The sequence below is a fragment of the Oxyura jamaicensis genome, chromosome 3, assembly GCF_011077185.1.
Source record: "Oxyura jamaicensis isolate SHBP4307 breed ruddy duck chromosome 3, BPBGC_Ojam_1.0, whole genome shotgun sequence".
Lineage (NCBI taxonomy): Eukaryota > Metazoa > Chordata > Aves > Anseriformes > Anatidae > Oxyura > Oxyura jamaicensis.
Genome location: NC_048895.1, coordinates 93,951,406 through 93,978,074, shown reverse-complemented (window position 1 = coordinate 93,978,074; position 26,669 = coordinate 93,951,406). Strand labels below are relative to the sequence as shown.

At 41.2% G+C, this 26,669-nt stretch overlaps 1 protein-coding gene and 1 long non-coding RNA gene across 2 annotated transcripts; one reads left to right on the top strand and one right to left on the bottom strand.

Annotated features, from left to right (window-relative positions):
* The first annotated feature begins 247 nt into the window (after positions 1 to 247).
* Positions 248 to 2,250, top strand: LOC118164617. The gene is made up of 4 exons (XR_004749570.1): positions 248 to 262; positions 367 to 503; positions 1,393 to 1,635; positions 2,019 to 2,250. It is a non-coding gene; the product is annotated as an uncharacterized LOC118164617 (long non-coding RNA).
* A 9,604-nt stretch (positions 2,251 to 11,854) lies between these two features.
* KLHL31 (kelch like family member 31) lies at positions 11,855 to 21,741 on the bottom strand. The gene is made up of 3 exons (XM_035322259.1): positions 21,546 to 21,741; positions 18,028 to 19,231; positions 11,855 to 16,198 (listed from the first exon to the last, which is right to left on the bottom strand). Exons 2-3 carry the CDS (start codon positions 19,197 to 19,199, stop codon positions 15,466 to 15,468), a joined length of 1,905 nt encoding a protein of 634 aa, XP_035178150.1. The 5' UTR covers positions 19,200 to 19,231; positions 21,546 to 21,741; the 3' UTR covers positions 11,855 to 15,465.
* Positions 21,742 to 26,669: the final 4,928 nt, after the last annotated feature.

The window sequence follows — 26,669 nt, the reverse complement described above, 5'->3', positions numbered from 1 at the left end:
CATGAGGATGACAAGCTGGAAGGTGTCTGCACCCCAGCTGCCCTGGGATTTTACTCATGAGGTAAGGGGAGAGCATTTGTGGCACAACTGTGTCTTTCAGCCCTTCTTTTCACAATGGAGTTGCACAAAGTGGACTTTTGCTGTGTATGTGTTGAGAAAGAAATTCAGTAAATGTGCCGCAGAGTTGTGGAGCACTCATGGATCTGCTCTGTAGACCTCAGTGGGGATTCTGTGGGCCAGCTCCAGGCTTGCAGAAACAGAGGTGTGTGGTAATCTTAACTGAACCCAGAAAGGGGCATGTGAGAGAAAGCTTCAAGGCCCTTTGCAGGTTATGTTTTTGTCATTATTATTATTTTGGTAACACAGAACAACTATTATCATCTTGTCGAAACCCATGCTTGTGTGACTTCTATTCCATCTTCTGGCTTTAATCACCTTATTTCTTTACCTATGACTGCAAAAACATACATCAATTGCTGGAAAAGCTTGCCAAAGACAAAAAGGTAAGTGAACTCGTTTACCTCTGTAGAATAAGACAGCTTGTTGGTACTTGCTGTGTTTTTAACAGCTGGAAATGTGGTGGTGACACCAGCATTGGGGTGCCTTGTTTTAACTGCACACACACGTGCAGAGCTGCTGAGCAGATAGGGATGGCTCAAAAAGAGGCAGAAAATGGTATGAGGTCTGGAAAAGCTGCTGTATAGATTTTTTTAAAGCTATTAAAGTGATAAATGCAATTTTCTTAATTTAATTTTTCAAAGAAAGAAGGTGTCTCAATTTGAGACATGCTATCTTACCCTAAATTCTCTACTTTAGTGAATATTTCTGAATTTTATGCAGTAATTATTGTGTGCATCTTTTGGCAGTTTACCATGGGGGAGACCAGACCTTAAATATTTCAATCTGATGTACAGGCCTGGAATCTACAACAGATTGAGTGATACAAAAAATAATTCATTAAATATAGCATCTTCCTCTGTGGAAATACACACAGATTTATTTTTATTTTCTCTCACTTCCCCAGTGGTTTTTGATTTTTCAGCTTGGCATCCTGAGGAAGGAAGGCTTTGGTGATCACATCTGTCCATCTGTCCCCCTCTAGTAACTTTCAGACCAACTTTCTGATAACTTTCAGATCAACAGCCAAATTTTAGCATTGTGCAATAGTGTGGCACACAGCTCACAGGCACTGGAATAGGATTCATTTCACCCACTTTAGCCTTTAGGCATGGTATCGGTGTCCTCATCTGAGACAGTCACCTTAGGTTGTCCTTACAGTTAGTGGAGACCAGCTGGCACCTTTCAGCATGATTCAAGGGACCTGATTTAGACGTCTATTTTGGGGTGGGATGAATCACAGACTAAGATTGCTTTCCTCTCTGTACCTTTCAGTTGGGATGATCGGTTGAGATGAAGAATGGCAAATAGTGGAGTTTTCTGCAAGACTTCTGAGGACCGGCTGTAGGTAAGAAAGGAAATGTAATGTCTCCCTTGAGGCAAAAGCTGAAGCATGTGCACAGCAGCGGCGGTGTCTAGGGAGCATGTGCCCCATGTCAGGAGCTGGAGGGAGCTCACGGTGCCCTTCACCTAGCTGGTATTTAGAGGATGTGCCCAGAAGATGAATGCACTGCCAAGGTGAGGAGAGTCACGCAGAGCTTTTGGACCGGGAGAACTGCCAGGGTTATTGTGTTGGGTGGGCAAGAAAATAAGACACAAGTTCATAAAAACAAGACTTCACCAGATTTACTGCTCACAGAATTAATTGCTTTTCCTCATGAACTCACCACAACTCTGCAGGCTGTGACTGCTCAGATAAAACCACTTCTAAAATAACCATTTCATCATCCAGAGGCCAAGTCCTACCTCTCTGATCAACATACAATGCCAATTTCCATTTCCAACTTAATAACTTTCAAACAAACACTTCAGTGTATTTCCTCACAGCCACTCTCTCTCCTTCGAAAAAGCCACTATAAACACTTTCAAATTAACTCATTCTTTTCTCTGAAATTCCCCAGGCCTGCCTAAGCCCTGATGATGACTGAGTGGTTGCTCTGCTGAGACTTCTGCCTCGGACTGACCGTCTCTGTTTTCTGTTGCTGTCCATTTGATGGCTCCCAGTCCAAGTTCTCTGGGTCAGAACATCTCATTGTTGTGTGTGGTAGAAGTCTTGGTCAATAAACCTAAGTTTGTAAGATCTATGGTAATGCAAATAAATAAATAAGAATACATTACTGTTCTGGTTCTGTTCTGAATGTGTGAATGTTGGTGGTATTCATTCTAAAGTGAAGAGTCTGGGAGTTGTTATGGCAATGTCTCTAAAATAGACTCACATAATGGACCTTAAAGACCATCCAATTCCAAGGCCCCTGCCATGGGCAGGGACACCTCCCACCAGACCAGGTTGCCCAAAGCCCCATCCAGCCTGGCCTTGAACACCTCCAGGGACGGGGCATCCACAGCTTCTCTGGGCAGCCTGTGCCAGTGCCTCAGCACCCTCTGAGTAAATAACTTCCACCTTATATCTAATCTAAACCTACCCTCTTTCATTTTAAAGCCATTCCCCCCCTTGTCCTGTCACTACACCCCCTGACAAAGAGTCCTTCCCCAGCTTTCCTGCAGGCCCCCTTTAGGTACTGGAAGGTCACTATATGGCCACTGTATACTTTACTTTGAAAATTTTTCTGGTTAATCTCAGTCCCTTGGTTGTTCATAGAGGGAGACTGAGAAGCAGGATCGAGCCATAGCTGCAGGAGGGGCAGATGCTGGCAACACCAACATCTCACAGGAAGAAACAAGAACAAAGGAGGCATATCTCAGGAGCCTGCTAACCCCGGTGATATCACTGAATGAAAAGAGTCATCCCCACCCTAATAACCTTCATAAAGTTGTGCTTTGTCATGGTGACTTTCTACATTTAATAAAGCAGGGCATTAATCAAGGTTGGCCTTGGTGAAAAGGCAGTTGCTCCCACAAGCATGTTCTCTTCTCAGGATCACCCATTAATGCATATTTATTTAGTAATTTACTTTCTGGGTATAATTCCATTCATGTTCACTTTTTCATTATCAGCAAAGCATAACTCATTGCCCTGCTTTTCAAAAGGCAAAACTGGATAGCTCGGTGTTTGCTCAAAGCCAGGGAGTGCATCAGTGACTCATCAGAAGAGCAGTTTGAATGGCAAGCAGTTTTTGTCAACATTTAGTTCCAGGAAAATCAAAATAAGTCATATGGGCTGGGAGAAAAACTTCAAAACAAATGGACTGGAGCTGATGTCCCAAGTCCCAGCTGATGTCCCATGTCCCAAGCTGATGCTGTCCATAAGTTGGCTTGGAATTGTACTCTGAATAACAAACAGTGAATGCTGGTTCCTCCTTTCATCTGCAAAGCTTCATTCTCTATAGATCTCCAGCAGGGGTAGTGCACATGGTCCATGATTCCTCCTTTGGGATATCTCTGTCCTCCTGGTGGGACAGTAAAAGGAAGCATGGCATGTGGCATGGATGGCACTTGTTGCAACCCTTGTGCTGTCAAATCACAGGTCTTCTGGTCATGATATAAATGAACAACTCTTCCCTCAGAGCTTTCCAGTTCGACTGCTGCCAGCCATGTCCTTGGGTACCAATACTGACCATTCCTTTGTCCTTTGCTGCTTTGTCTGGTGCTCTCATATATTTTCATTTCTGCTTCACCTCTAGCTATCTGACTATTTTGTGGTCTTTGCCATAGTGCTGCCTTCCAGGGACTGTCTTGCAAAACACGGTTGATGCCAGTGTTCAGTGACTTGGAGTAATTCACATATAGGAAGGCTTGAAAGGAGTCTCTGAACTAACTGTACATGTGCATTTGCTGTAAGGCTCAGCAGCATAAGCTGTCCCTGAACAGATAGTTCAGGTTGCCTTGTGGTGGGTGAAACAAAAGCAGGTGGGAGTCTGCAATTAAAAGACACAACAGCCTCAAAACAAAACTTCAAACCAAAGAAACCTTCAGGTGCAGGTAAAACTATACAGCATCTAGAGTGGAATCCAGTTTGACACAAATACCCTTAAATGAACATGTCTACATGTAGGTAGGTATTAATAAGCTTGCTGTGTTTTGACTATGGAGATCAATGGGTCAGCCAGAGGAGATCAGTGGCTTGATTCATTCACCTAAATGTTGGTGCCATTTGAAATATTTCAGAAGTCCAAGACATGGCTGGCACTTGCAGGGGAACTCAGAGGGGAAACCCACACCCTTTTGGAGCAGCTGGATATCAGCCCAGACACCTTCCCAGTGCTAAGGCAGTGCTGGACACTTAGGGGTAAATCCTGTCTCTTGCCAACACAGTCAGCAAAGCCTAAAGAGCAATTCATCTCTTCCCAAAGCAGGACTTTGTGGGTGACTGAATAAATCACTTGATATGGCTGTATTGGCTGATATTGCATCTTTGACTGTATCGACTATAACTAGAGGTTTAACATCTACTGCATTGATGCCTACATTTTGTGTTTCCTGACCTTGAGTTTACTGCAGTATTAAAAGGCAATGCTGACAGCACTCAGCATGCTTGTTCCAAAGGAGCAGTGGCAGAAATGAAAACATTTATGTTACCCCACAGATTATGCCTGCGACTACTCAGTTTCATGACTTGCATGACTTATCTGTCCCTTTAGAAGTGGTCTGCCCTTCCAAAGAGATAAGATCACATGGGAATTCTTTGAACACTTATTTCTCATACGAACCGATCCAAATTCTGTTAGTGTGACCAAACATGCCCTGCTTCTGCTGGGTGAACCAGTCCCTTTTTTGTGACTCCTTGCAACAATTCAGCACTGGACACATGCCTATCTTTAGTTTCAAAGGGTGGTTTGATAAAGAAGTATTCAAGCTGCTGCTAAGAGCTTAGAGTGTTATTTATTACTCACATAACACCACGAGAGAGTTCTGCACTGTTTTAATACATGATTTATGATATCTGCCCCAAGCTCCCCAATTTTGCTAACATTTTTAACAGTTTTTCTGTTCACCTGGCCTGAAACCCCTCTTTCTCCTTCAGAAGAGTTGATCTGTTACTTCTGACAATGCAACCAAAGTGCCCTTTTGCCAGAACTTGTTTGACACCAGCAATGAAGCAGAGACCCTGAAATGTCACTGACGGCCGCGCTGGCTGCTGCAGTGCCTTTGCTATTGTTCCAGTGAGTGTGATCTAATGGAAAGCAGAGCATTCTTATTATAGCAAGCTATAATTCACTGCCTGAACTCTCAAGTGTATGTTGTGACCAGTGTAAGAGCTTCAGAGAAGCAGCTGGGCCAGGAATCTGCTGGCTGCACCGTCCTTCCAGCAGCATGGGAAAGAATTGTTTTTCCCATGTCCTAAACTTTGGCAATTTCCAACATGTATATCTATGTTGCACTGGGATGAAAGCAGAAAATGTGTGTGCAAGTGTTGTCCTGGGGCATCTAAGAGATCAGAGTTGAGTGCACAGGTTTGGGAAGCAGAACACAAATCTGTTTGCCTTCCCTCTGCAATGGGGATAAGTATTTAATTGTTTGCCCAAACTGGAACAAACTTGGGGGGAGGAGATGGAGAAACTTTCAAAAAGGTGGTGGTTGGGACCACATATCTGAATTTGTGAACAAAGTTCCTAATCTGAGAGCCAAAAATACAAGAGACATACGCCCTCCCCAGCGAAAGCTGAGCGTCCTCTTTACTGTGGGGATGATGCTCTCTTGTGGTGGCCAGGCATTCATGCTGGAGCTGAGAAAACTTTTCTTCAGGAAAAGGTCATCAAACTTCCTACATTACTGTGTCCTTTGGTTGTAATAAATCAGATTTTTTCATTTTAACAGATCAGAATTTTTCAGCTCATCCTCCTTGAATAACCCCCTGCATTTTTCACATCATCTCACTACTCTGTGGGCTACTCCTGAGTTGCTGTCTTCTCTCCCAAAATGTTTGCACGCAGGAGATGGACATGGGGTGAATGGAACCAGGCAGGACACTGTTGAAATATTTTTTTTTTACATGATGTACCTATGGCCTTTGACTTTCTTCCTCTCTTTTCCCCACTGCACTGCTGCCACCAGCTCCTCTGCCCAAAAGAACTGTTTTATGGCTTTCCTCCTGGGTTGCCTCTTAGCTGTCCCAAGGCGTCTGCTGGACACACTTCTCCCTGAGGTCCCCGCAGCATCGTGGCTCGTGACCCAGCATCTCTGGGCGCAGGCAGCTGCATGGCCCAGACGTCTCCCCTGAGGCGGTGGCACCGCAGAGCTGCCAGCTCCTTCCTTCTGGTGCCCTCCAGTGCTCCGGTCCCTTATGGGGTGCTGCAACAAGTCCCTGCAGAAAGGGGACAAGTCCCCTGCCCACACTTTCTGATACTTCATTGGACACACACGATGATCAGACACTGAATTTAATTGAAGTTTCAGTGAGTTTGCTAGTGTAAGCAGTGTACCATGGACTAAAAGGACGGAATTTAAGCACCCACCTGGATTAACCCAGGCTAAAACAAGCCTTGCTGCATTCACTTTAATTCAGAAAAGCCACTCAGTGTTTGTGTTAGCTGAATGGCTATTCTGGGGTGCTGCCTTAACAAAGATGTTAACCATACAATCGTTTTCACTTTATTTAAAAGATAGCATTACCATACACAGGATGAGAAGCAGTGATTTGCTCTTTGGCTGGCTTAAATGATAAGAATGTGAGTTACAGACTGCGAAACTTTTATTCTGTATTTTTCTTTTTGTTTGGATAAGTAATGTCACCAAATTCACTGTTTGGCTCAGAATAATCCCACGCATAAACAGCAAGAAGATAAAAGCAGTCCTTTCCATTTGGTTGTTTCTAATTAACAGCAAAATTCTGGCCTTGCTGATCCTCGTGGCTATTCTCACATTGCCACAGGGGGATTCTGCATAAGGAATATAGGATGGCCTGACTTTTTTCTTCCACATTGCCATAGGTTTGGATCTTAATTATCTTGTCAGCATTTCATAGAAAGCAGAAGTATACCAACTTATACGCCTTTACAAAGTGGATTTAAGTTGGCATAACAGACACCATAAATCTATGAAAGACCTACAGCCAAATTATGGATAATTTAGGGAAAATCAGCTTCCTCTAAGTGAGTATTTCACTCATATTGAAGGAAAATTATGGCATAATAAGCTCTGAAATGTATCTGGAATACAGAGCAGTAAGTTTTCTCAGACTCTCAAGTAACAAGACAAATACTATAAGAAATAAAGGATACAGCTAATGTTTACTTTACTCCATGCTTTTTACTTTAGTGATGCTGCCAAATAATGCATTTGGCAAGACTTGCTTAAAATCTTTGTCTTTTATACCATGGTTTATTTTCAATTATTATTATTATTTTTAGCAGCTTTTATCACACAGATCCATGGCTTGACATGGACATCCTGTTTTTTGCTTCCTCAAATTCATCCCTGGACTTTGATCTGCTCTACTTTAGCTCCTGGCAATGATTTACATTATTCTTTACTTTATTATGTTATTTTTTACTTTTTTTAAAAAAATATTATTCTTTAACTTTACTTAACATCATTATTTCCACCTCAGCTACTTGAACTACTTTGAAGATTACAGCCAGAAGACGAAGGGCCTGCTGATTCAGAGACAGTTTCTAAGCTGTTGTGATGCTCTGTTAGTTTCTATCTTTCCCTTTACAAGCCCCAGATGATCGCTTTACTATCAGCTCCCAACAGATCATGGCTAGCTGTGGTGCTGTAGAGGGTCAGGTTGGAAATTTAACATTTCTTCTCTGTTGCCCTCTCTGGCTTCAGGAGGGAGTCATCTATTTGTGATTCATGCCAGCAGCACATTCTTTGGCCTTTTAGTGGCGAGGGCACAGCAGTACCTCTCTGGCCTCACTCCCTCCTTGAGGTCAGGACCAGTGTGCTACTAGCCCTGGCAAGAGATCAAGGGAGAGCCTTGCTCTTCCCATTCTGCACAAGGACATGTTGTAATCCCTGTCAGGCTGCTGTGATCTCGGTTATGGTTGTTTCTTTACAAACAAATGCTAAAACATTGATTTGAACAGGTGAATAACACATCCTACACTGGGTCTCTTTCTAATGCTTATGCCTCCATACAAAGAAATTTCCTTAGGCCAAGCAAATCAACACTGTCCTTTTCTCCAGCAACATCATTCACATGAAGAGACAAATCTGAGACTATCAAAGATTCAAGTCCAATATCTGAGGATCATTGGGAAATGCTTTACCGATAAACACCAACACTTCATGCTTGCTGGGCAGAAGAAGTTCTGTGCCCACGTTCCCTGAATCTTCTGCTTTCTGCTCCACACCATCAACCAGGTGAAATAAAGGCTGCAAGGTCTGGGGATACGTTTGTTCCCCTAGGAACTGTTTTTACCACTTACACTGGTAAACTCAGACATCACCATTTTGAATAGACTTCTTCCTGAAGGAAATAATGCTTACCCTTAGCATTTGAAAGCTTTCTTACTAGTATTTGAGATAGGAAGGGGGGAACAGCAATGTTAATTTTGATGATAGATTTGTGTAGGGTAATTACAGCGAGTTATACTAATTATAATGCATAATTTAGCAGACCTTCTTGGATAAGAACTTCAGCACATTTGAAATGCTGTAGTTACCAAGGCAGCCAGGACTAGTGGAACAGACCAGGGCATGTCAAATAGCACTCGGGGGGAACATTCAGACACTTGAGTCGTGAACTTCAGGCTCGATGCACAACTGAGCTCACTTGCAGGCAGGTAGCATCTTTTCAGGCAACCTAAGAAGTCCAGCTGCTGCTCTAGGTGTGCCCAGGTACTGGTTCATGGTCAGCGTCTCATCTGGCTGTCTTGGATGCTCCACAGAATCCCAAATCATGCTTTGAAGAAAGCTCTTGGGGTCAAAACATGGGGAACTCTCTTTACTGCTTCAAAACCTCTCATCAGTGGCACAGCTTAATTGCTTTTCAGAATTGTGACTTTTTTTTTTTGTCCTTGAAACTTAGCTTTTTTTTTGTTGTTGTTTCCATTAATGTTACTTATACAATCAAAATGAAAACATGTTACATTGCTAATCAGACATCTACTCTGTTTTCATGTCATGTTAGGAATTTTGATGACGAAAAATGACTGTGAAATGCATTGTTAAAAGAAAGTTGTCCTTGTGAAAAAATGAAAAAGCCAGGATAAAAGTGGCTTCACTGTCATCCTGTGTGGCTCATTGTGACGGTGGTTTGACAGCCGGGGTCTAACAGAAATGCCAAATTGCTGCTCTGAAAGCTGTGATCAGCACGGGGCCCGGAAAACAAAGGAGATTTGAACTGCAGCCAGGAGTTAGCCAGGCAGAAAGAGAGTCTCAGAGTTTCAAACTGACGTGACAATAAAAATAATTTGTTTGCTCTACATGTCAATAGTTTTATTCAAAGCATACAATGAAAAATACTGACATGCTGTTTTATTCCTCTTAACAACAACTTCTGCACCACATATTTTAATTTTTAAGTAGTAACATTCTCACATGACATGTATAGATTTTCCTGTTGAAATATGTTCCCTTGTGTTATCACAGTCCATCCTTAAAGTGTGTGATTAGAAAACCTATTTGTATAAGCAGTATGTCTAACAGTCATAAGCCAGGGAAATGCTTTACACAAATAAGTTATATTTTTAACTTTTCTTGTTGACAACAAAACTGCCAGGGCAGCAACTAGTGTAACATCCAGTGTATCTAAATGTGTGTGTTCCCATTTTTACCAGCAGATATTGACTATGTCTTTCTCATCAGTTTACTAACTGCCTATATTTTATTTAAAATTTAATTTCCATTGACACAACAATGAGCTCATAGTAGTCTTTTCCTTGGTAAAACTCTCACTTGAGCTATATAGAATTGCACGTATTTCCTTTATTTTTTAGGGAACTGCTGGTAACAGAGCTCTGAGCAGTGTCACACTTCCAAATGAGCTCCAGCGACTCACTGTTTACCCCTTTTTCCCAACAGGCATTTCAGAATGTGATCTTTTCTTTCCTGTGGCCACCAGCAAAGAGATTTCTTGCATTAGATTCACAGATGAGCTTTTATGAGCTCTACAACTCCATGCACTACAAGCATCTGCTTTGGTGGACTGTGAGAGAGTCACTCAGTTATGGACAAGAGAAGAGAAAATTAAAAAGATTTGGCTCATTGCGGCCTTTCAGTAGTTAAAGGGGTCTTATAAAAAGGATGAAGAAGGACTCTTTACTCGGGTAGATAATGATAAGACAAGGAGGAACGGTCTTAAACTAAAAGAGGATAGATTTATATTACATATTAGGAGGAAATTCTTCACTATGAGCGTCTGAGGCACTGGAACAGGTTGCCCAGAGAAGTTGTGCATGCCCCATCTCTGGAGGTGTTCAAGGCTGGGTTGGATGGGGCCTTGGCCAACTTGATCTAGTGGATGGCATTCTTGCCTACAGTGGGGGAGTGGAGTAAAATGGTCTTTAAGGTCCCTTTCAACCCAAGATACTCATGCATGGTATATTTAGAGGTACAAATCTGTTCATTAACATGTTTTTGATTACTTATACAAAGTAGGTCTTTGACAAAAGGATGAGAAGATTCATTGCAAAAAGGTCAGGAGACTGTAGTAGGACTATTGAATTCTCCAAGCAGGCAGATTAAGAACTTGAAAAAGATCTCCCAGCTTGGGTAAGCCCAAAAAACAATGGACTGAAAACTCATTTCATCTGAGAATTCAAGTTACAGTCAATAGAAAACTGACTCTCAGTTTTCATTAAGAAAGGCTGCCCAACCTCAGTTACGTAACATAAAGCAAGAATTCTTATGGAAAGCTGTGTGCTGCATCAGCTATTTCCTTCCAGAATGTATTTCTCAAACATCCTTGAGAAATGGGAAAAAAAAATCTTAGTCTCCTGACTGTGCTAAGGGGCTCCATCTTTTGCTTTCCACTGTCTGGATCCTCTGGATCCTCTTGCGTCTCTATAATCCAGTGTATTGCACAGAAATCCTTGCAGCCTATGCAGGATGTTCCTGAGCAGCTATCCCCAAGGAAATAAACCTTATGGAGAAATCTAGTCTCTAAAAATTTCAGATATCTGCATGGTAAGTGAGTAGCTGAATGATAATATTGGCCATCAGTCTAATACCTCCATGTTGGCCTTCCCTGTGTATTGATGCTTATCTCCCCATGGATTTAGTTCTTGTTTTTTACTTTGCCAAACATAAATGCATAAGAATAAATGTATGTAAGAGAAGCCCCACTGAATTCAAGGTAGTTTGCATGCTCATACAATTACAATTTGTTTGCAACCAAACCCAGCCATTAGTAGGGAAATACTCCCTCTAAAACCAGAATGAGTTTTGAGAGTCAAAACTGTAGGCTCAATGAATCTAGGTTTCAGGGTAACATAGTCTTACTCAGTAATTTCTTTCATTACCTACTTTTCCCTGCAAGAACTGCTTTTTAAAAATCTCAACACAGAACACTTTTTAACAACTTGTAGCTTTGGTTGATGCTAATTTCGTCCACTTCCCTCTTTGACCAGCTGGATGTTGGCACTTAATCTTACTGGACTCTTCACTCATACATAGATGAACTTACAGCTTAACTACAGGAAGAGATTAAACAACCGTGGTCTCATCTTGATTAAGAACTATGCACAAAATACGCCTTTCAGCATAACTTTGCAACCCCTTCACACACAACCTCATAACACACTCTCCCATGCACCTATACAAGCACAATTAAACAAGAAAGTAAAATATTATCAAACTGTTTCATTCACAGGCTGAAGATTTCAGATTTGAATTCCTTGGAAGCACAGATGTTGTAGACCAAAAAATGCATAGGCATAAGGAATTTTGAATATTTTTTTTTTCTTTTCTATCCGTATAGCATTAAAGAAAATCCTTGTAGTGTTTTAGCAACCTATGTCTCATACAATTGGAAGTTCTGCTTTACTTAATATTAACATGTCCAGTACTTCCTAAATTGCATTTTAAAATTTCTTTTCAGCGTATACAATATTTTAAGTTCCAATGAAATGTTCTTATTAAATATTTGGAGACCAAAAGAATGGTACTGGACAATGGAAGAGCACTATCCCATAACACATAACATACAGACCACTTTTTACAGTTCTAACAAAATGAGATTGTACATAAAAATGTCACACAGCTCAATACATTGGTATGATCATAATAACATTAAGTTCAGCTGATATTGCCATATATTAAAGGCCAAATCCTGGCTCAATGTGCAGTTCAAGCCTAAACAAATGGTTAGAGAAAATAATGAAAATAATACACTGAAGTGCTGTACTGATAACAATACCTTTTTTTAATCTACCTAAGATTTTTGGCCTGTGGTACGTAGCTAGTTTGTGCAATGGAAGCAACACGTGGCCAGTGGTGCTTGACTCCTGTCCTAGGACACCTCCTTATGGACTTGTGGCCAAGGGCAGTGAGGGCTGAGAGATCAGTCTTCCTTCTGGGTATGACAGTTTTGGCAGGCATCTGTATGTATTGTTCTGCCGGAATTTGGCCAAGAGTCTGAAATCCTGTACATCTTATTCAACAGTCCCAGTGAAGTCAGTGGAACTTTTTCTGTGAGTAAGATGAAAAGGATTTGGCCCCCGAAGTTTTTAACCCTTTAAGTAGTTAAGAGAATAGTTTCATTGCACTTAGCCCATCATCCACAAATAACTTTCTATCCAAAAACAGAAGATCAGTGTTCATGTATAGGAAGCATTGGTTGATTGAAGAGGAAAGCGTGCAGCAACATCTGACTACTCATACCATTTTGGAACTGAAATCCTAAAGGGAAAAAAGTGGCACCTGCATATGACACAATCTTATCCTATATTTACCTGAGGCCAGAATGACTGTTTATTGAATTCCTAAATGCCATCTTAGTGGGTATCTTAGAACCACTAGTGTGTATAACTAGTAGTATAACTATACACTATAACTAGTGTATCTAAACAGATATAAATGGATTTGTGTATGTGTCTTTATTGACCTGGGTGGATAAGCAACTACATCTAATAGTATTACAGTATTACAAAAATTATTGGAGCAGATGGATTTTTTAAAGAGCATCTTAAATATTACCGTATAGAACATGTGGTCATGACTTTGGGAAAGGTTGGACTACGTGACCTGCAGAGGTCCCTTCCAACCTCTGCTATTCTGTGAATGCTTTTGACTGGAGTGGGCAGAAACAACATTTTTGCATTTAAAACACAGAAATCCTACTCTGTTATACAAGTCCATGTTTTGTTCTGTGACTGTGGATTTGCATTACTATTATTTGGATTAGAAAATACAAAGGAAATCTATGTGCAAATTATATTAATCAAAACAATATGACTGCTACCCTGACTACAAGTCATCGCAACGCAGTATGTTCTAATAGCATGCAGTACTCAGAAATAGAATTTGGGATTTAAGTTTGTGTAGTCAGGATGCAGACATGAATTCTAAGTCAGAACTGGAAAACAGGACTGAGTACCATGCAGTGTAATCCCGAAGGACAGGGTGAATCGCATCATCTCTAATACTGTGTCACGCTCATTGCTGATGCTCAGTATGTAGCTCTAATAAAGTCCTGCAAATGTTTGTCTTGACAAAAGTCTGCACATACAGACAGTTTTATAGCATTTCTCTTTTGCAAATGACATGAAAGTTTGGCTGCCTCGCAAATGTTGCTAAGAGTATGCCTTCCTGTTGGCACTGGAGCCTGGAGGTATCAATTATAATCCAAGGAAACTGCATGCAAGGCCTCTATGAATTAGTTGAAGTGAGTGAACTTGTACTGTTTTGGTTATATGAAATCATTTTAGTTCCTTGTAGTGCCTCTTTCCTTCTCAAACAGAAGGATGTGGACATTTTGTAGTGACAGCACTCCTTTGGTATCAAGTTCTAAGGGGACACTATGGGCTGTATGTCCCTTTGCCTAAGTGAATAGGATTAGGTTTCATACTTCACTCCTCCACTGCATGCTGAGATTAGGATAAAAAAGTTCTTGGAAAATCATCTGAGTTGATCAGAGACTCCACTCACTGGGAAAACTCCACAGGATTCAGCAAGCACAGCATTAGACTAGCCTTTGGAGAAACCTGAGTAAGAGTTCCTTAAAATACAAATGAGGCTGTAAAAAAGGCTTCAAAAGGAGGTACCTAACAGTATGTCTAGAAAAAGGTTAGTTTGGGTGATGTTGTGTCTGTTTCTGTAAGAAAGGAGTTCAGGTACCTCTTTGTCACTTCTAAGGAAAGCCTTTTTGATTTCATCCACTTTCCCATTACTCACTGTTCTCCACACACATACCCTATACTTAATGGCAGATCCTGCAGTCTTTATTCAGACTTTGTTCCTCACTGCACAGGGAATTTTTCAGAACAATACTGAGCACGAGAGATGCTCTGTGCATCTTCTCCACCCTCATAAACTGTGAGCCTCAGTGCCTCCTGGCATGAACTCAGCTTCCAGATTTTGCCCCTCTAGCGGTACCTCCTGGTTTCTGGCTTCTCAGAAGAGAAGATAACCCCGAGGGACATTCCTACACAGACGGGTAGAGCTGGAACAGGAGGAGACATACTGCGTGGCCTTCACACCTTCTTCTGGGAGTAACAGGAGAGTCTCCCTGGCATGAGGAGGAGGACAGGGTGGCAGTCTGCTCCCTGGTGTACACATGGAGGTCAGAAGAGGTCTTTGGCACCCAAGGCAGACCCTGGGGCTGGCCCATAAGGCTTACAGGAGCTAAAGTATTTTGCGGATCCAGGTCTTGAAAAAGCTGTGCTACAGCATTAGAGAGGAGGATTAAAAGGTCTCATGGCAGAAGATAGGGATCTCTTTCTAGCTTCTGAAGAAGAAAAAATTCTGAAAAAAAAATTCTGTGAATATCACTGCCCCAAAAGGAAAGCATGTACATGCTATATGCAATTTTTTCTTGTTTTTCTTTTTTTTTTTCTGTTTCTCAAAAAATAAAATGCTTAGAAAAGAACAAAACTGACCAATTTTATAATTGCATGGCACATTGCCAATGTATGTTGAGAGTTATTACTACCAATGTTTGGCTTTCATTTTGAGTTCTGAAAGCATTTAAAACTCAGTATTAAAAAAGCCTCACAACAATCTTCTGAAGCAACTTTATCTCTATTTTACAGGTAAGGAAACCAAGTCACAAATAAATTATTTGCCACAGATAACACAGTGAGTCAGTGGCAAAGTCAGGAACAGAATAAAATTCTCTCTACTGTTATGGCTTAACTCTTTTCCTGCTAAGAAAATTCATCTTATCCCTAATATGTTGTTTCATGCCACCTGTCTTAAAGATCAGGAAAAATGGCCAATTTGCACTGTTAAAATAGTCACAAAGCCAATTGTTTTTTTCCACATAAGCACAAAAATGCTACTTAAAGGGTTAATTAAACTGCTATGCTGGTAAACATTTTTACCGGTTGCTGGTTTGGCCAGTCTTTAAATACTGACTGGTACAGAAGAGACTGAGCTCGCCCTGGACTCCCTTGTCTTGGTGTTGGGCATGGATATAGTACAACAGGATACTCCCACAGTGGCCTCAGGCAGCTCGTCTTCCTCTGTCCACTCATTGAGATCTGGGTTATAGCACTGAATGCACTTCTTATATTTTTTCTCTATCTCATTCCAGCCCCCCACCAAGTAAATCTTCCCGTTCAGCATCGAGGCGCCGGCCGTGCTCACTCCGGTTTGAAGGGGCGCCACGTAACTCCACTGCCCCGTGTAAGGGCTGTAACACTCCACGGGGAGGACGTCCACCCTTTCCCCTCGCCCCCCTAGCTGCGACCCACCCATGACATAGACCCTCTCCAGCAGGGACACGGCGCAGTGCCACCCTCGTGGAGTGCTAAGGCTGGACTTATCCTGCCAGCTATCGTTGCTGGGGTCGTACATGCACACTGAACGGGAGTAGGCGCTGTTAATGTAACCTCCTGTGACCAGGATCCTACCATCCACCACAGCGCTGGCGTGGCAGCAGCGGGGCACCTCCAGGGGTGCCTTCATCTGCCACTGGTTAGTGGCAGGCACATAGCACTCAGCTGAGGAGAGACAGCCCTCTGAGTTGCGACCACCCACTGCGAAAAGGAGGCCGTTGAACACGTTCAGGCTGAAGTGGGTGCGCTTCTGATTCATGCTTGCCAGGTGAATCCAGGTATTGAAACGGGGATCGTATCTGAAAGCATTAAAAACAGAGGGTAGCCATCTCACACGCAGCTATGGTAAGTTCTACATTCCTATATCTGTCCCACTACTACAGTGGTGGAGGAATGCTAAATCACTGTTGTGTTCAGCTATTTCTTTAGCCTGGCAGAAGTCAGTGGAATGACACTGATACTCTGTTAAGTTTCAAAATAGATTTATTTAGTTCTTTATTGGAGAAAACTGTATTTGTACCATTCACATCTAATATTATTTCAATGAAGTAAATCTGTCTCCTTTCTGTAATTTGAGTTTGTATAATAACCTCATAAGAACATTGGAAAGCAACAGTTTTAACATACAATAGAAATTTAAAAATGTTTGCAATTTATGCCTACAGCAAAGATGACAAAAGTTACTCAGACAGTCTTAAAAAGTGTTAGGTGGTGATTTATATTTGCATCCTTTTAGTAAGGGTAAGTGTTCTTCCCCTGCCACTCCTATCAAGCAAGATTTCTGTGGAGAGGATATCTTTGTTTCTGAACCTATGTGAAACAACATTCTCTGTCCTTGACATTTCAACAAACAATTTAGAAGTAGCAAATAGAACATAACTCCTTAAGACAAGGAGTAGACCCATATATTTTTCCCTTTGCATGCTGAGGGGACCAGAGAATCACACAAGAAAAAGACTATGAGGACTTGAAGAGCAATTGCTAGCTGTTACATGGCATTGTTATTGGTAGCTCTGAAAGCAAGTTCACAGACAATTGATGTGAATTGACATGGCCAAGGATAACAGCAGAAGAGGGAGCAGAACCCCAAGTGGATTCTCCCACCTCCTCCACACAGCCTGGGTCTGTGCTGAGCACACAACTTGCTGGAGAATATGAGGCATAGCTTTGAGGCAGAAGGTTGGGAGAGCAACAGTATAGTCTCCTTTACGTGATGCATTTTTCTGACAAAGTAGATTACACAATAGAAATGACCTAGAGAATTTTCCTTATTCATTTTATTTTTATGTTAGTGGACCTCTCTGGGAGAAGTTATCTTAATGTTCTCTTCCGGGAGCAGAAAAGGAAGCACTGGTAGGCTGCATATTGGCATTGCTTGTCCGTAGTCTGTTACTACATAAAAGATGGGTTTTCTCACCTCCAGCCTTTGCTTCAAGCTACTGTGTGACATCAGCTTTTAGCCTGAGCTAATCAATAACTAGCACCATTCATCTGACTGCGGCACGTTAGGCGATGTACTCTATTGCCCTTGCTATCACCAGTACGGTTCTTAGATGATGACAGATAAGAATCGTAAGTAAGGTATTGTTTGGAGTACCTTGGAGGATAGAAAGCCTTCAAGAGGCTATGATGTTGTTTCTAAACTCGTCATAAATAAAAAAGCCAAAGAATATGAAATGAGTACAAAGGTGTTAAAAATATGGTGAATGGGGCATAGAAAGGCAAGATTATAATACCTCAGAGTATTTTTCAGAACTTTCTGTGAGGCGTCATCAGCACTTGAAATTTAAAAAATCTCACCTTGCCTGATTTCATGCATTTAAATGTTACCTTAGAAACTCCTAGAACTCCTGTTTATTCTCCTATTTATTTCCTCCACTTGGAATAAGTTTTCTCAGTCTTCCCCTCTTCTCATGTGCATGGGTAACCATGGTGAAGTTTTTACATATTTCAGTTGCATTTTTCTGTTCATTCAAACTTCAGTACAGAATAGCATCCATACCTCCTCCATCCTGTCCTCCTTATAGGTACCTGATCTGATTACATTGCACATCACAACCCAGCTCTGTCTTCTCCCTGCACTGTGTGGAATAAATAAATAAATAAATAAATTTAAATAAATAGTTACCTGCAGAAATTGCTGACTGCATGCTTGGCTTGGTTCCTGGCATCATTCTGGTCTTCGCCACCAGCCACATAGAGAAATCCATCCATCACCGTCACACACTGGTTAAAGCTTTTAGCAGGCATTTCACTAAGCTTCTTCCATCCCTTTTCAGGATCTCTGTATAAGATGTCTCTGCTAAGAGACTTCTCTGTTAGAGCAGGGCGTCCCCCAACAGTAACTAGCACTCTGAAACCTCCGCGAATCCTTGTTCTTCTGGACTGAAGTGTATTCTGATGATAAGGAAGCAAATGATAGTTCATGGCATCCACCAGGAGTTTATGGCAGTCGGCATCTTGCATCATTCTCGGAACAGTTTGAACATAATTGACAAGGTCTTGAGCCGAGATGGTACCAAAACGGATGTTACCTAAAAGATCAGCAGCAAACTTTACTCTTTTTTGGTCAAATTCCAGCCATTTTATTGCAATCTGGAATGCAACAATTTCAGAAGGAAGCTGTAAGTCATCATCTGCAAGAAGTTCATTAATCTGATCAAAAGTAAGTTTTAAGAACTGATCCGTTTCTGAAAATTCAATGAAGTTGTCTCTAATAAATTTGTGTGCTGCCTCCTTGGTCGTTTTTAGTCCGTATGTTTCTGCAATATTGGCAATGTACATACAATTCTCAACACTGATTTCTTGGATTAGAAAATCACAGCACATCTTTACAAGGGAGTGAATCTGAAGATAAATTGCTGTGGAAATAATACTACCTATTGTATAAAGCGAGAGAGTAAGTTTTCCAGTATAAGCATAGGTGATAACAGTAGCTAGACCCAATGGGGACACATCATTGAGGTCTACTCTTTGGGTGGATGGATCTTTCTTTAAGATGTTGTGAAAGTAGTCACTGATTGAAGCCATCACCACCTTATGAACACTGAAGGATTTGGTTTTGGTACTGATAGTCAAATCACAAAGAAAATTTTCTTGTCTCATTCTGCTTAGACCTTCCAAGAGATTTGGGCTATATGATGAGTCAGAAACTTCAGATGAGATGCAGCTGAAACCATTGCCTCCTTCCAAGAGTCCGTTCAAGCCATTTAGTTTACTGAGGGGACCGTCTTCCACAATGATAGTCGTTTCATTGATATCTGCTTTGTTCTTCTTCACATTCTTCTTCTTAGGTGCCATGACTGCAATGAAATATTACAGCCAAGAGCTTGCTAAAAATAAAATGAAAAAGTTTAGAGCTACACTGCAGTTGTGAAATTTAATACCTGAGTGGTTATGCAACAAAGCTAACCTTTGTCAATACATATAAATGCCGCAAAAATAAAACATGTGGGATAATCTACCTCTCTAAAAGTTATTATGTAGTCCTAAATTGCAACGTGGCTGCTTATTCATAATAATGAATACTCAAATTTTGAAGAATACAATTACAAGCAGTTCCAAAATTAATTTTTTTAATAACAAGATCATAAAAATAATATTTCCCTACTGTCATCACATTCAAAGAGTTAAATTCTCTTCCTAAACATTAAACAAGTTTGCCAGAGTGTAAAATTTTGGAAATATATATTTAAGTCATCCAGGTTCTAGATCTGAAGCATAGGAAAGATATGGGCCAGCTTTGTTCTAGGGCTAATACAGATTTACAGGTAAGTGAATTCAGAGTTTGACCAAGAAATATTAGGAGTGGGGGAAATTCTTAAAGATAGAGTAACATAAAACATAAAGGAGAAAGTGAATTTTGGGTATAATGTTATCTTGATTTTAGATTTAGGATCCGCTCCAAATTCCTTTAGTTTTTTACAACTTTAGATTTATGAGTCTGATGATACTCTGTTTCCCATGACAGATTTGCAAATACCTTCTACTCATAGACCTGTTGCTTGCTTTTCAATATAAGTGATTTGAAACTATTTAAACTTAACCTTCCTTTTACGATTTTGAGGATATTTAGGGAGAAGAGATGATGTCTAACTTTTATCTGGAAAACATGTCATGCAAACTGTAGCAGAATGTATTACCTTAAACAGGTTCTTCATGTGTGAAGGAAATAATTGCTCACATATAGTTATCTTAGAAGAGGTGTTTGAACCACACTTATCAACTATAGGCAAGTTCAGCTCTTGCTGAAATGAAGACCCAGGTTTTTTGTCAAACGCAATGTGAGACGGCTCTTAAGAAATTCTCAGAAGGCCTATTTCAAAAAATATGTGTATGCAAACACACAGTGAAGGAAAATGCTGATCTTCAATAGCAGAGTTAAACCAGAATTGCTGAGATCAGCATGCAACATATTCAAATATAGCATTTCTCTTTGATATATCCGTTGATTTTAAAATAATCTACACAAGCTAAAATTCTTTGTGATCCTTGTGCTCATGAAAGACAGAAGATGAAGAATTGCTACTTAATGATAAAACAATCTGGATTACTTCAGATCGATTTTTAAAAAGTCATATTTCAATGCAGTCACATTTCAATCTGAAATCTCAGCACATCAGTTTTCCCTTAAGCCCGCAGCACGCAACAAAACGGTAATTTAATTATAGAAAGGAATGGTTGCTGCCTGTGAGTACCAGGATTTTTTTCTTCTTTTGCTGGGTGATGACTGCGTGCAGAGCAGCAGAGGGAGAAGGCCATGTGTGCTGGAAGTGTCAGTGTCAGCGCAAGCTGACGTGAGCTGCGGGCCCTGAATGTCTGGGTGCCAGCACAGGGGTCAGCTGCTCCCCGCCTCCCCCCGCTCCGGCTGCATTCCCAGAGCTGCATCTGTTGAGAGCTATCAGAGTCACCTCCGAGAATAGCAACCTCCTAGCAGCTTGCCATTTTAAGACAGGTTCAATCAGAGGTGCATCTGGCGCTTCAGTCTACTTGGTTGTTTAACCCAACTTTTTGCAATAAAACTATGTTATATCCCCTGCACTGTATGATTACTGACACAGAATAAAAGCAGAACAGAACTTTTGGATGTCTTTGTATGTCAGCCACAGTTATAGCTTTTCATATTAATAGCCACAGCTTCATAGCCGGCAAGGGCATATTTGTTTGGCAGTCGCATTTGTGGTTCTATGTATTTTTAGAGACCCATAACTTAAAAATTTGAATGCATGCACCGCTTAATGTTTATTGCCTCACTAAATCATTGTGGAGCACATTTAAATATGTGTCATTTGAAGCTCTCTGTTAAAAAATGTCCACGTTCCAAAGTTTTTTCCTGATCACTACTCTTCTCCCAGCAGAAATTGCACTAGCTAGTTTAGTGTATAAATGCATAAGAGACAGGAAATGCAAAACCAGTGAAACAAATCGAGCAATCCTGTAACAAATCCAAGTTACTGAGCTTTGAAATCCCTGGATGATTTGGTTTCCTATAGCTGTTTGCCTTCCCCTAATTTCCTTTTGCTTTACAACAGCTTATGCCAAAGGACATTGAGGGTCCCAAACCAAAGCATTCCAACACACAACCTTCCCCCCTTTAAGATGTTATCTTCTAAGCACTATCAAAGTGAGGCGTTAAAAACCCCTTACCCTCCTCAGAAAAATGTCCCAGAGCTGTCCAAGAAGCTGTCAGTGAAAATGCCTCTTCCTAAGAAAAATGAGAAGACAAAGAGACGAAAAGTGGTAAAAAGACGAGAGAAAGATCGGAGGCCACTTGGTATGTCCCAGCTTGTGGTTTCTAGTGTGACCCTTTCCTGTCACAGTGAGCAAAAGAGACCGGAGCCTGCGCTCGGTGCTCTTTAAAATGACCCCTCCTCTCGGTGCCTTGCTCTCTGCCTCTGCCCAGCCACAGGAGTTAAGTTTCCCTGGGCTGCCTGGCCTTCAGAAACTAGGGGAACAAACCTGGATACTCGAAATGCTCCGGTTCAAGGCAGAAAAGGAAGTAGATGAAAATGGTAGGCCCACAGCAGACAATGATTGTGCCAAGCGAGCGTAGGGTGGACCATCAGATTCCCCATCTTTGGGTGCCTGGGCTCCCTGAGTAATGCTGGGAGACGGGGAAGTCTAAGGGTGGGATGTGCGAAACCCAGTATGCTCTGGGGGACACGCCTAAAACAACCAGCAGGTAACGCCATGGAGAAGCTGGCACTTCAGTTCCACTTTTCATTGGACTGAGGTGCTTGCCTCCGGGCAGAGGGAAGGGAGCAGACTGACAGGGATCCACTGTCATGTCCTGTTTCTCGGAGTTAGCTCACTGCTTGCATATAGGCTTGTCTCAGCTTTCAGGATACTGGCTCACAACCCCTGATATATTTCCACAGAGATCTGAGCTCAGATCTGTCTCTCAAGAAGGTATCCCGATTTGTGGGTTAGAAAATACACCGGAGTATTTTACCTTCAAGACCTCTGGCCAGAAATCCCCAGGAAAAATTTAAAGCCAAGTCTCCACATCCCAGATGAATTTCATACTATGGGGGTGATAAAAGGGGTGGGAGTGACTGCAGGGGAAAGGAGGGACATCGGGGGATACGGACAGCACAGAAAGGGAAGATTTTCTCTTGGCTGGACTTCATGTAATGCTTAATCCGATAGATTTATTAGATTAGCTTCTGGCTTGGATGGGCTTTTACAGCAACTGCTGCAAAATAACACTTGTCATTTCGAACAAAAGGGCATTGCTGCGCTAGCACAGTTCCATGACAAAAATGAAAAAACAGAATAGGGAGTGGGATGTTGTCAAACTACTTCTAATAACTCACAGACGGACTTTTATCAATTTGCGTAATTAAAGGATACCCTAAAAAGCCAACATTTTTCAGAGAATGAATATCTTCTTTGTTATTTTTCAGTTAGTTTATTTGTTAAAAGGGGCATTTATTCTCCAGAATGAATATGCTATCGTGATCTGTAGAAAATAAAAGATCACTCTTATTTTAATAGCATATTTAAAAACATATTTGCAAGTTTTAAAATATATTTAAGTCTTATTCAGAATCTAAAAATGTATTTCCACCATCCCTATATGGTTCACTGTGAAAAAAAAAACACACAAAAAAACTGCACACACACACACAAACTACAATAAGGGAATATTCCCCCTGAGAATACAAAACTAATTTCTAATTTCCAGAAAACACTGAACACGCTTTGGGCTGTGCTGTGCCGTACAGAGACAAGCATCACATTAGGCATGCCTCAGCATTTCAGGGTATTAATGCTGACACAGTAAAACATCTCCCATATTTCTGAAACTCTGGTTGTACCTTAGGGCAAAAACACAAAAACTTTAGTTACTTGGTCTTCAAGATCAGAAGACAGCTGATACCACACGTAGCTGTTACACAGCATGCAAGCTGATCTTGGAACCAGTCAATCTCATTTTCCATTAATTTGCATACAGCAAAGTCTCTTCAGAGGTAAACTGTACTAGAATTAGCCTGGCATTGTGATATGTTTTTAAAAGCCAGACTTTAATATTTTTTTTCAAATGCTGTTATAGTTAAACAGATGTTCTTAATATTATTTCCTTCAAATAACCTTCTATCTTGCTGATTATTTCCTTTCCAATGGGATAGAAATTAATTTCTCTGAAAATATTTTGATAACTGTCTACAGAAAATCTAAGTCCCTGCAAACTAGTTACAAATGATTTTCTCATTTAAAAGAAAGGATAGTACATATTTGGCAATATTTTAAGCTTGTCAATACGTATCTTTTTAGCTATAAGTAAATCTCATAAAAATTGAAAAAAAATAAAATTGCTCCATAATCAGCTGTGTGAGTGACTAAGGACAATACAATCAATCCATGCAGCAGCAGCACATCATGTAGTAATGTTTTAACATTCTTTAGGGAAAAAAAAACACACAAACGTTTGAAGAGATTTGCTCATAGCCCAATAAACAAGAATAATTGTTATTATCTGTTCCATGCACATGAGCCAGAATTAGCAATAGGGAAGGATCTTTTATCAGCAAACGTAGGCCTCAAGGCAATTACAGCAATTATAACCTTTCTAATCTGTGTGCAATCATTACTGCACTCTTTCTGGTAAATGTAAAGCCTTTTCTCTAAAGTCAGCATGTCTCAATGTGTTTGTGGAATGCTAGAACCACCGCCATGGCTACATGGAGACCTACCTTGTTCAACTAAAAATGTTAATAAAATTATGGCTCAGCTTTAGGTTATTATTGCTTTCTTGGTTCTGAACCCTTTGTGTATACTCAGCCAAGTGTTATGCTCCTCAAAAGCCCGTATTTATTTAATGATGATAATTAGTTACGAAATATATCTTTAAATGCATTAATCTGAACGTATTGAGTAAAATGACCCATAATGCCTTCAGGAAGGCTGAAGCTCCTTCTGCAGATTGGAGGTACCATGAAAGCATATTGAATTTCTGTTGCAACTGCAGTCTTTTTAATAAAATGATGGAAAAGATCAACAATAAGCAACAGAATAAACACAGGATAACCCATCATAGTGTAGAATCAAATAACCAGGCTTTGATTTCATGGATGGTGGCTCAGAGAAGCTGTGTGCAGTAAACCAACCAACACCTATTTGGTCAGTCAGATCTCCCCAGCCACAAAGAGCTCCCATAATACCTGATCATTGCCTAATTTTGCTCAGCCAAATCTCTCACATCAGTTCAGCCCTTGGAACTCCTCCCTAGCTGTTCTTAGCTCATGCAAAGCCAACTTCTCTTCCTGATTTCACAGTTTCCTCAGAGCACAGCTGGCAGCGCACCACTGTTCTCTGGCAGGTAGTGACACGGAGCGATTATCAGAGCTAGCCTGTGTGCAGCACCCCCCCTTCATTGCAGGAACTCCTCTTTGCAGTCAAACAAATCTTCATGACAGTTGGCATCGAAAGGCCTTTCTGAAGGACCAAGTAGGCTTGTCACTTCTCTCCACCAAAGTTATGACAAGTAATAGGAGAAATTTTGCAGTTACACCTCGGTAAGACACATATTTCTTGTTCTACTAATGTTTTTGAGATCTTACATATTTTATTCTTCACTGGCATGAAATTGGGATCTTTCAGAAGACTTGTGCAGAAACACAGGAAGGAGATTTTATTCATTCTACAAAACCCAGTGGCTTGATAATTAAGGCTTTCATACAGTGTACGGGAAACCCAGCTTCAATCACATCACTCATGTGATGACCTGAGTCTCAACTTCCCTACTCAAAGATGACTTTAACCATAATGCTGGGGGTTGAATCTCCTTCAAGATTTTCTTCTGCATAAATTCCACTTTATGTAAGTAATTGAATATTATTAGGGCCAGAAAAAAAAAAAAAAAAAAAAAGAGAGAGAGGAGAGAGAAAGCAACCAGTTGTGGGTGGCTAATTCTAGGGCAGGGTTAATGAAGCCTGTGTACATAATGAAGATGAGCTAATTATTTCTGCAAAATAAAAGATGAGCATGTGAACCAGAGAGCTGGTCCACGACAGAAAACTTGATCTGTTTTTTCCATATCCAACCCGAGTGCTCTACCTACTGCTTTGTACTACTGCCTGTTTTGGTTTCTCTACTGATAAATTTGCTACACGCTGTGCCAAGCTGTAATGAGATCTATTTTGCAACGTAATGTGCAAATACCAGACGTAAAGGTAATCCTTTTTTGCCTACTTAAAATTCCCCTGTAATTTAGACTGGATACACTCTTTTTAATACTTCTTCCAAACACTGTTTTAAGGAGTGAAAAGTGACCTACATATCTAACTATTCTAATTATATCTACAATAACCTCTTAGGAAATATGGCAAACCCACAGATTTTTTTCAGAAAGACTCATTCAGCCTCAAGTCTTTCAAGTGCTGAGCCCCAGAAAGCTGTGCCAGAGATTCTATTTCACTTTCGCTGTAGACAAAGACGGATTCCCTGCCCAATGTTTTTTGTGACCTTATGTACTTTTCCAAGAAGCCATGCTTCAAGCTGAAGGGCCCAGAAGTGCTTTGTCCTTCTGCAACAGTTGCATTAACTATCAGGCTATAAATAAGGCAGGACAGAAAGACAAATAAGATGCTTTCTTCAGCCTGGCTGCTACCTTTACCTGGAGGTTAAGACTGCAGCAGTGTGCCTGCTGGTGCTGGGCACGTCTTCATGCACTTAGCCTTGCTACTGCTACACTTGCCATTGTACTAAGCAGCTGCTAAGCAGCCTTACAGCCAGGCATGGACAACAGGCACACCACAGGCCTTGAAATGGCCTGCAGGTGACCGAACAAGTTCACGTGGGCAAGTGCTACTGCCCCTGATGCTGCGTCCCACCCATCAGCTGCTGTCGTGGGGACAACAACCGCGCACCCCTGCAGGGACGCTGCCCCAGCTGTACCGATGGACTCGCGTTGCAGGACATGTGGAAGGGCCACCATGGTTCCTGGGGCAGGCTGCTGCTCTCCTTTAGGCTCACAGCCACAGGCATACTTGAATTGTAACTGTTTGCTAAATACTAACCATAGAGTGTGCTTGAATAAAGGTAAGCCTGAGAGAGGCAGCACAAAGCAAAGCATCTAGTCCCTATTACATGCTGATAACAAATATGTGCTAGTAATAGAACAACCAGGTCGACCACAATCACCATCCCTGCAGCCAGCCCCGCGGGGCTGAGGTGCTTTGGGCAGGACGTTCTTGGCTGTGCCCTCAGCAGCAGGGCAGGGGGATGAGACCCTGAAGGACATGAGGATGAGACCCTACAGGACATGAG

Coding starts and splice junctions, on each gene's coding strand:
- KLHL31 (XM_035322259.1), bottom strand. CDS start 19,199: ATGGCACCTAAGAAGAAGAATGTGAAGAAGAACAAAGCAGATATCAAT. Junction 16,199..18,027: donor GCAGTCAGCAATTTCTGCAG/GTAACTATTTAT, acceptor TAATGCTTTCAG/ATACGATCCCCGTTTCAATA.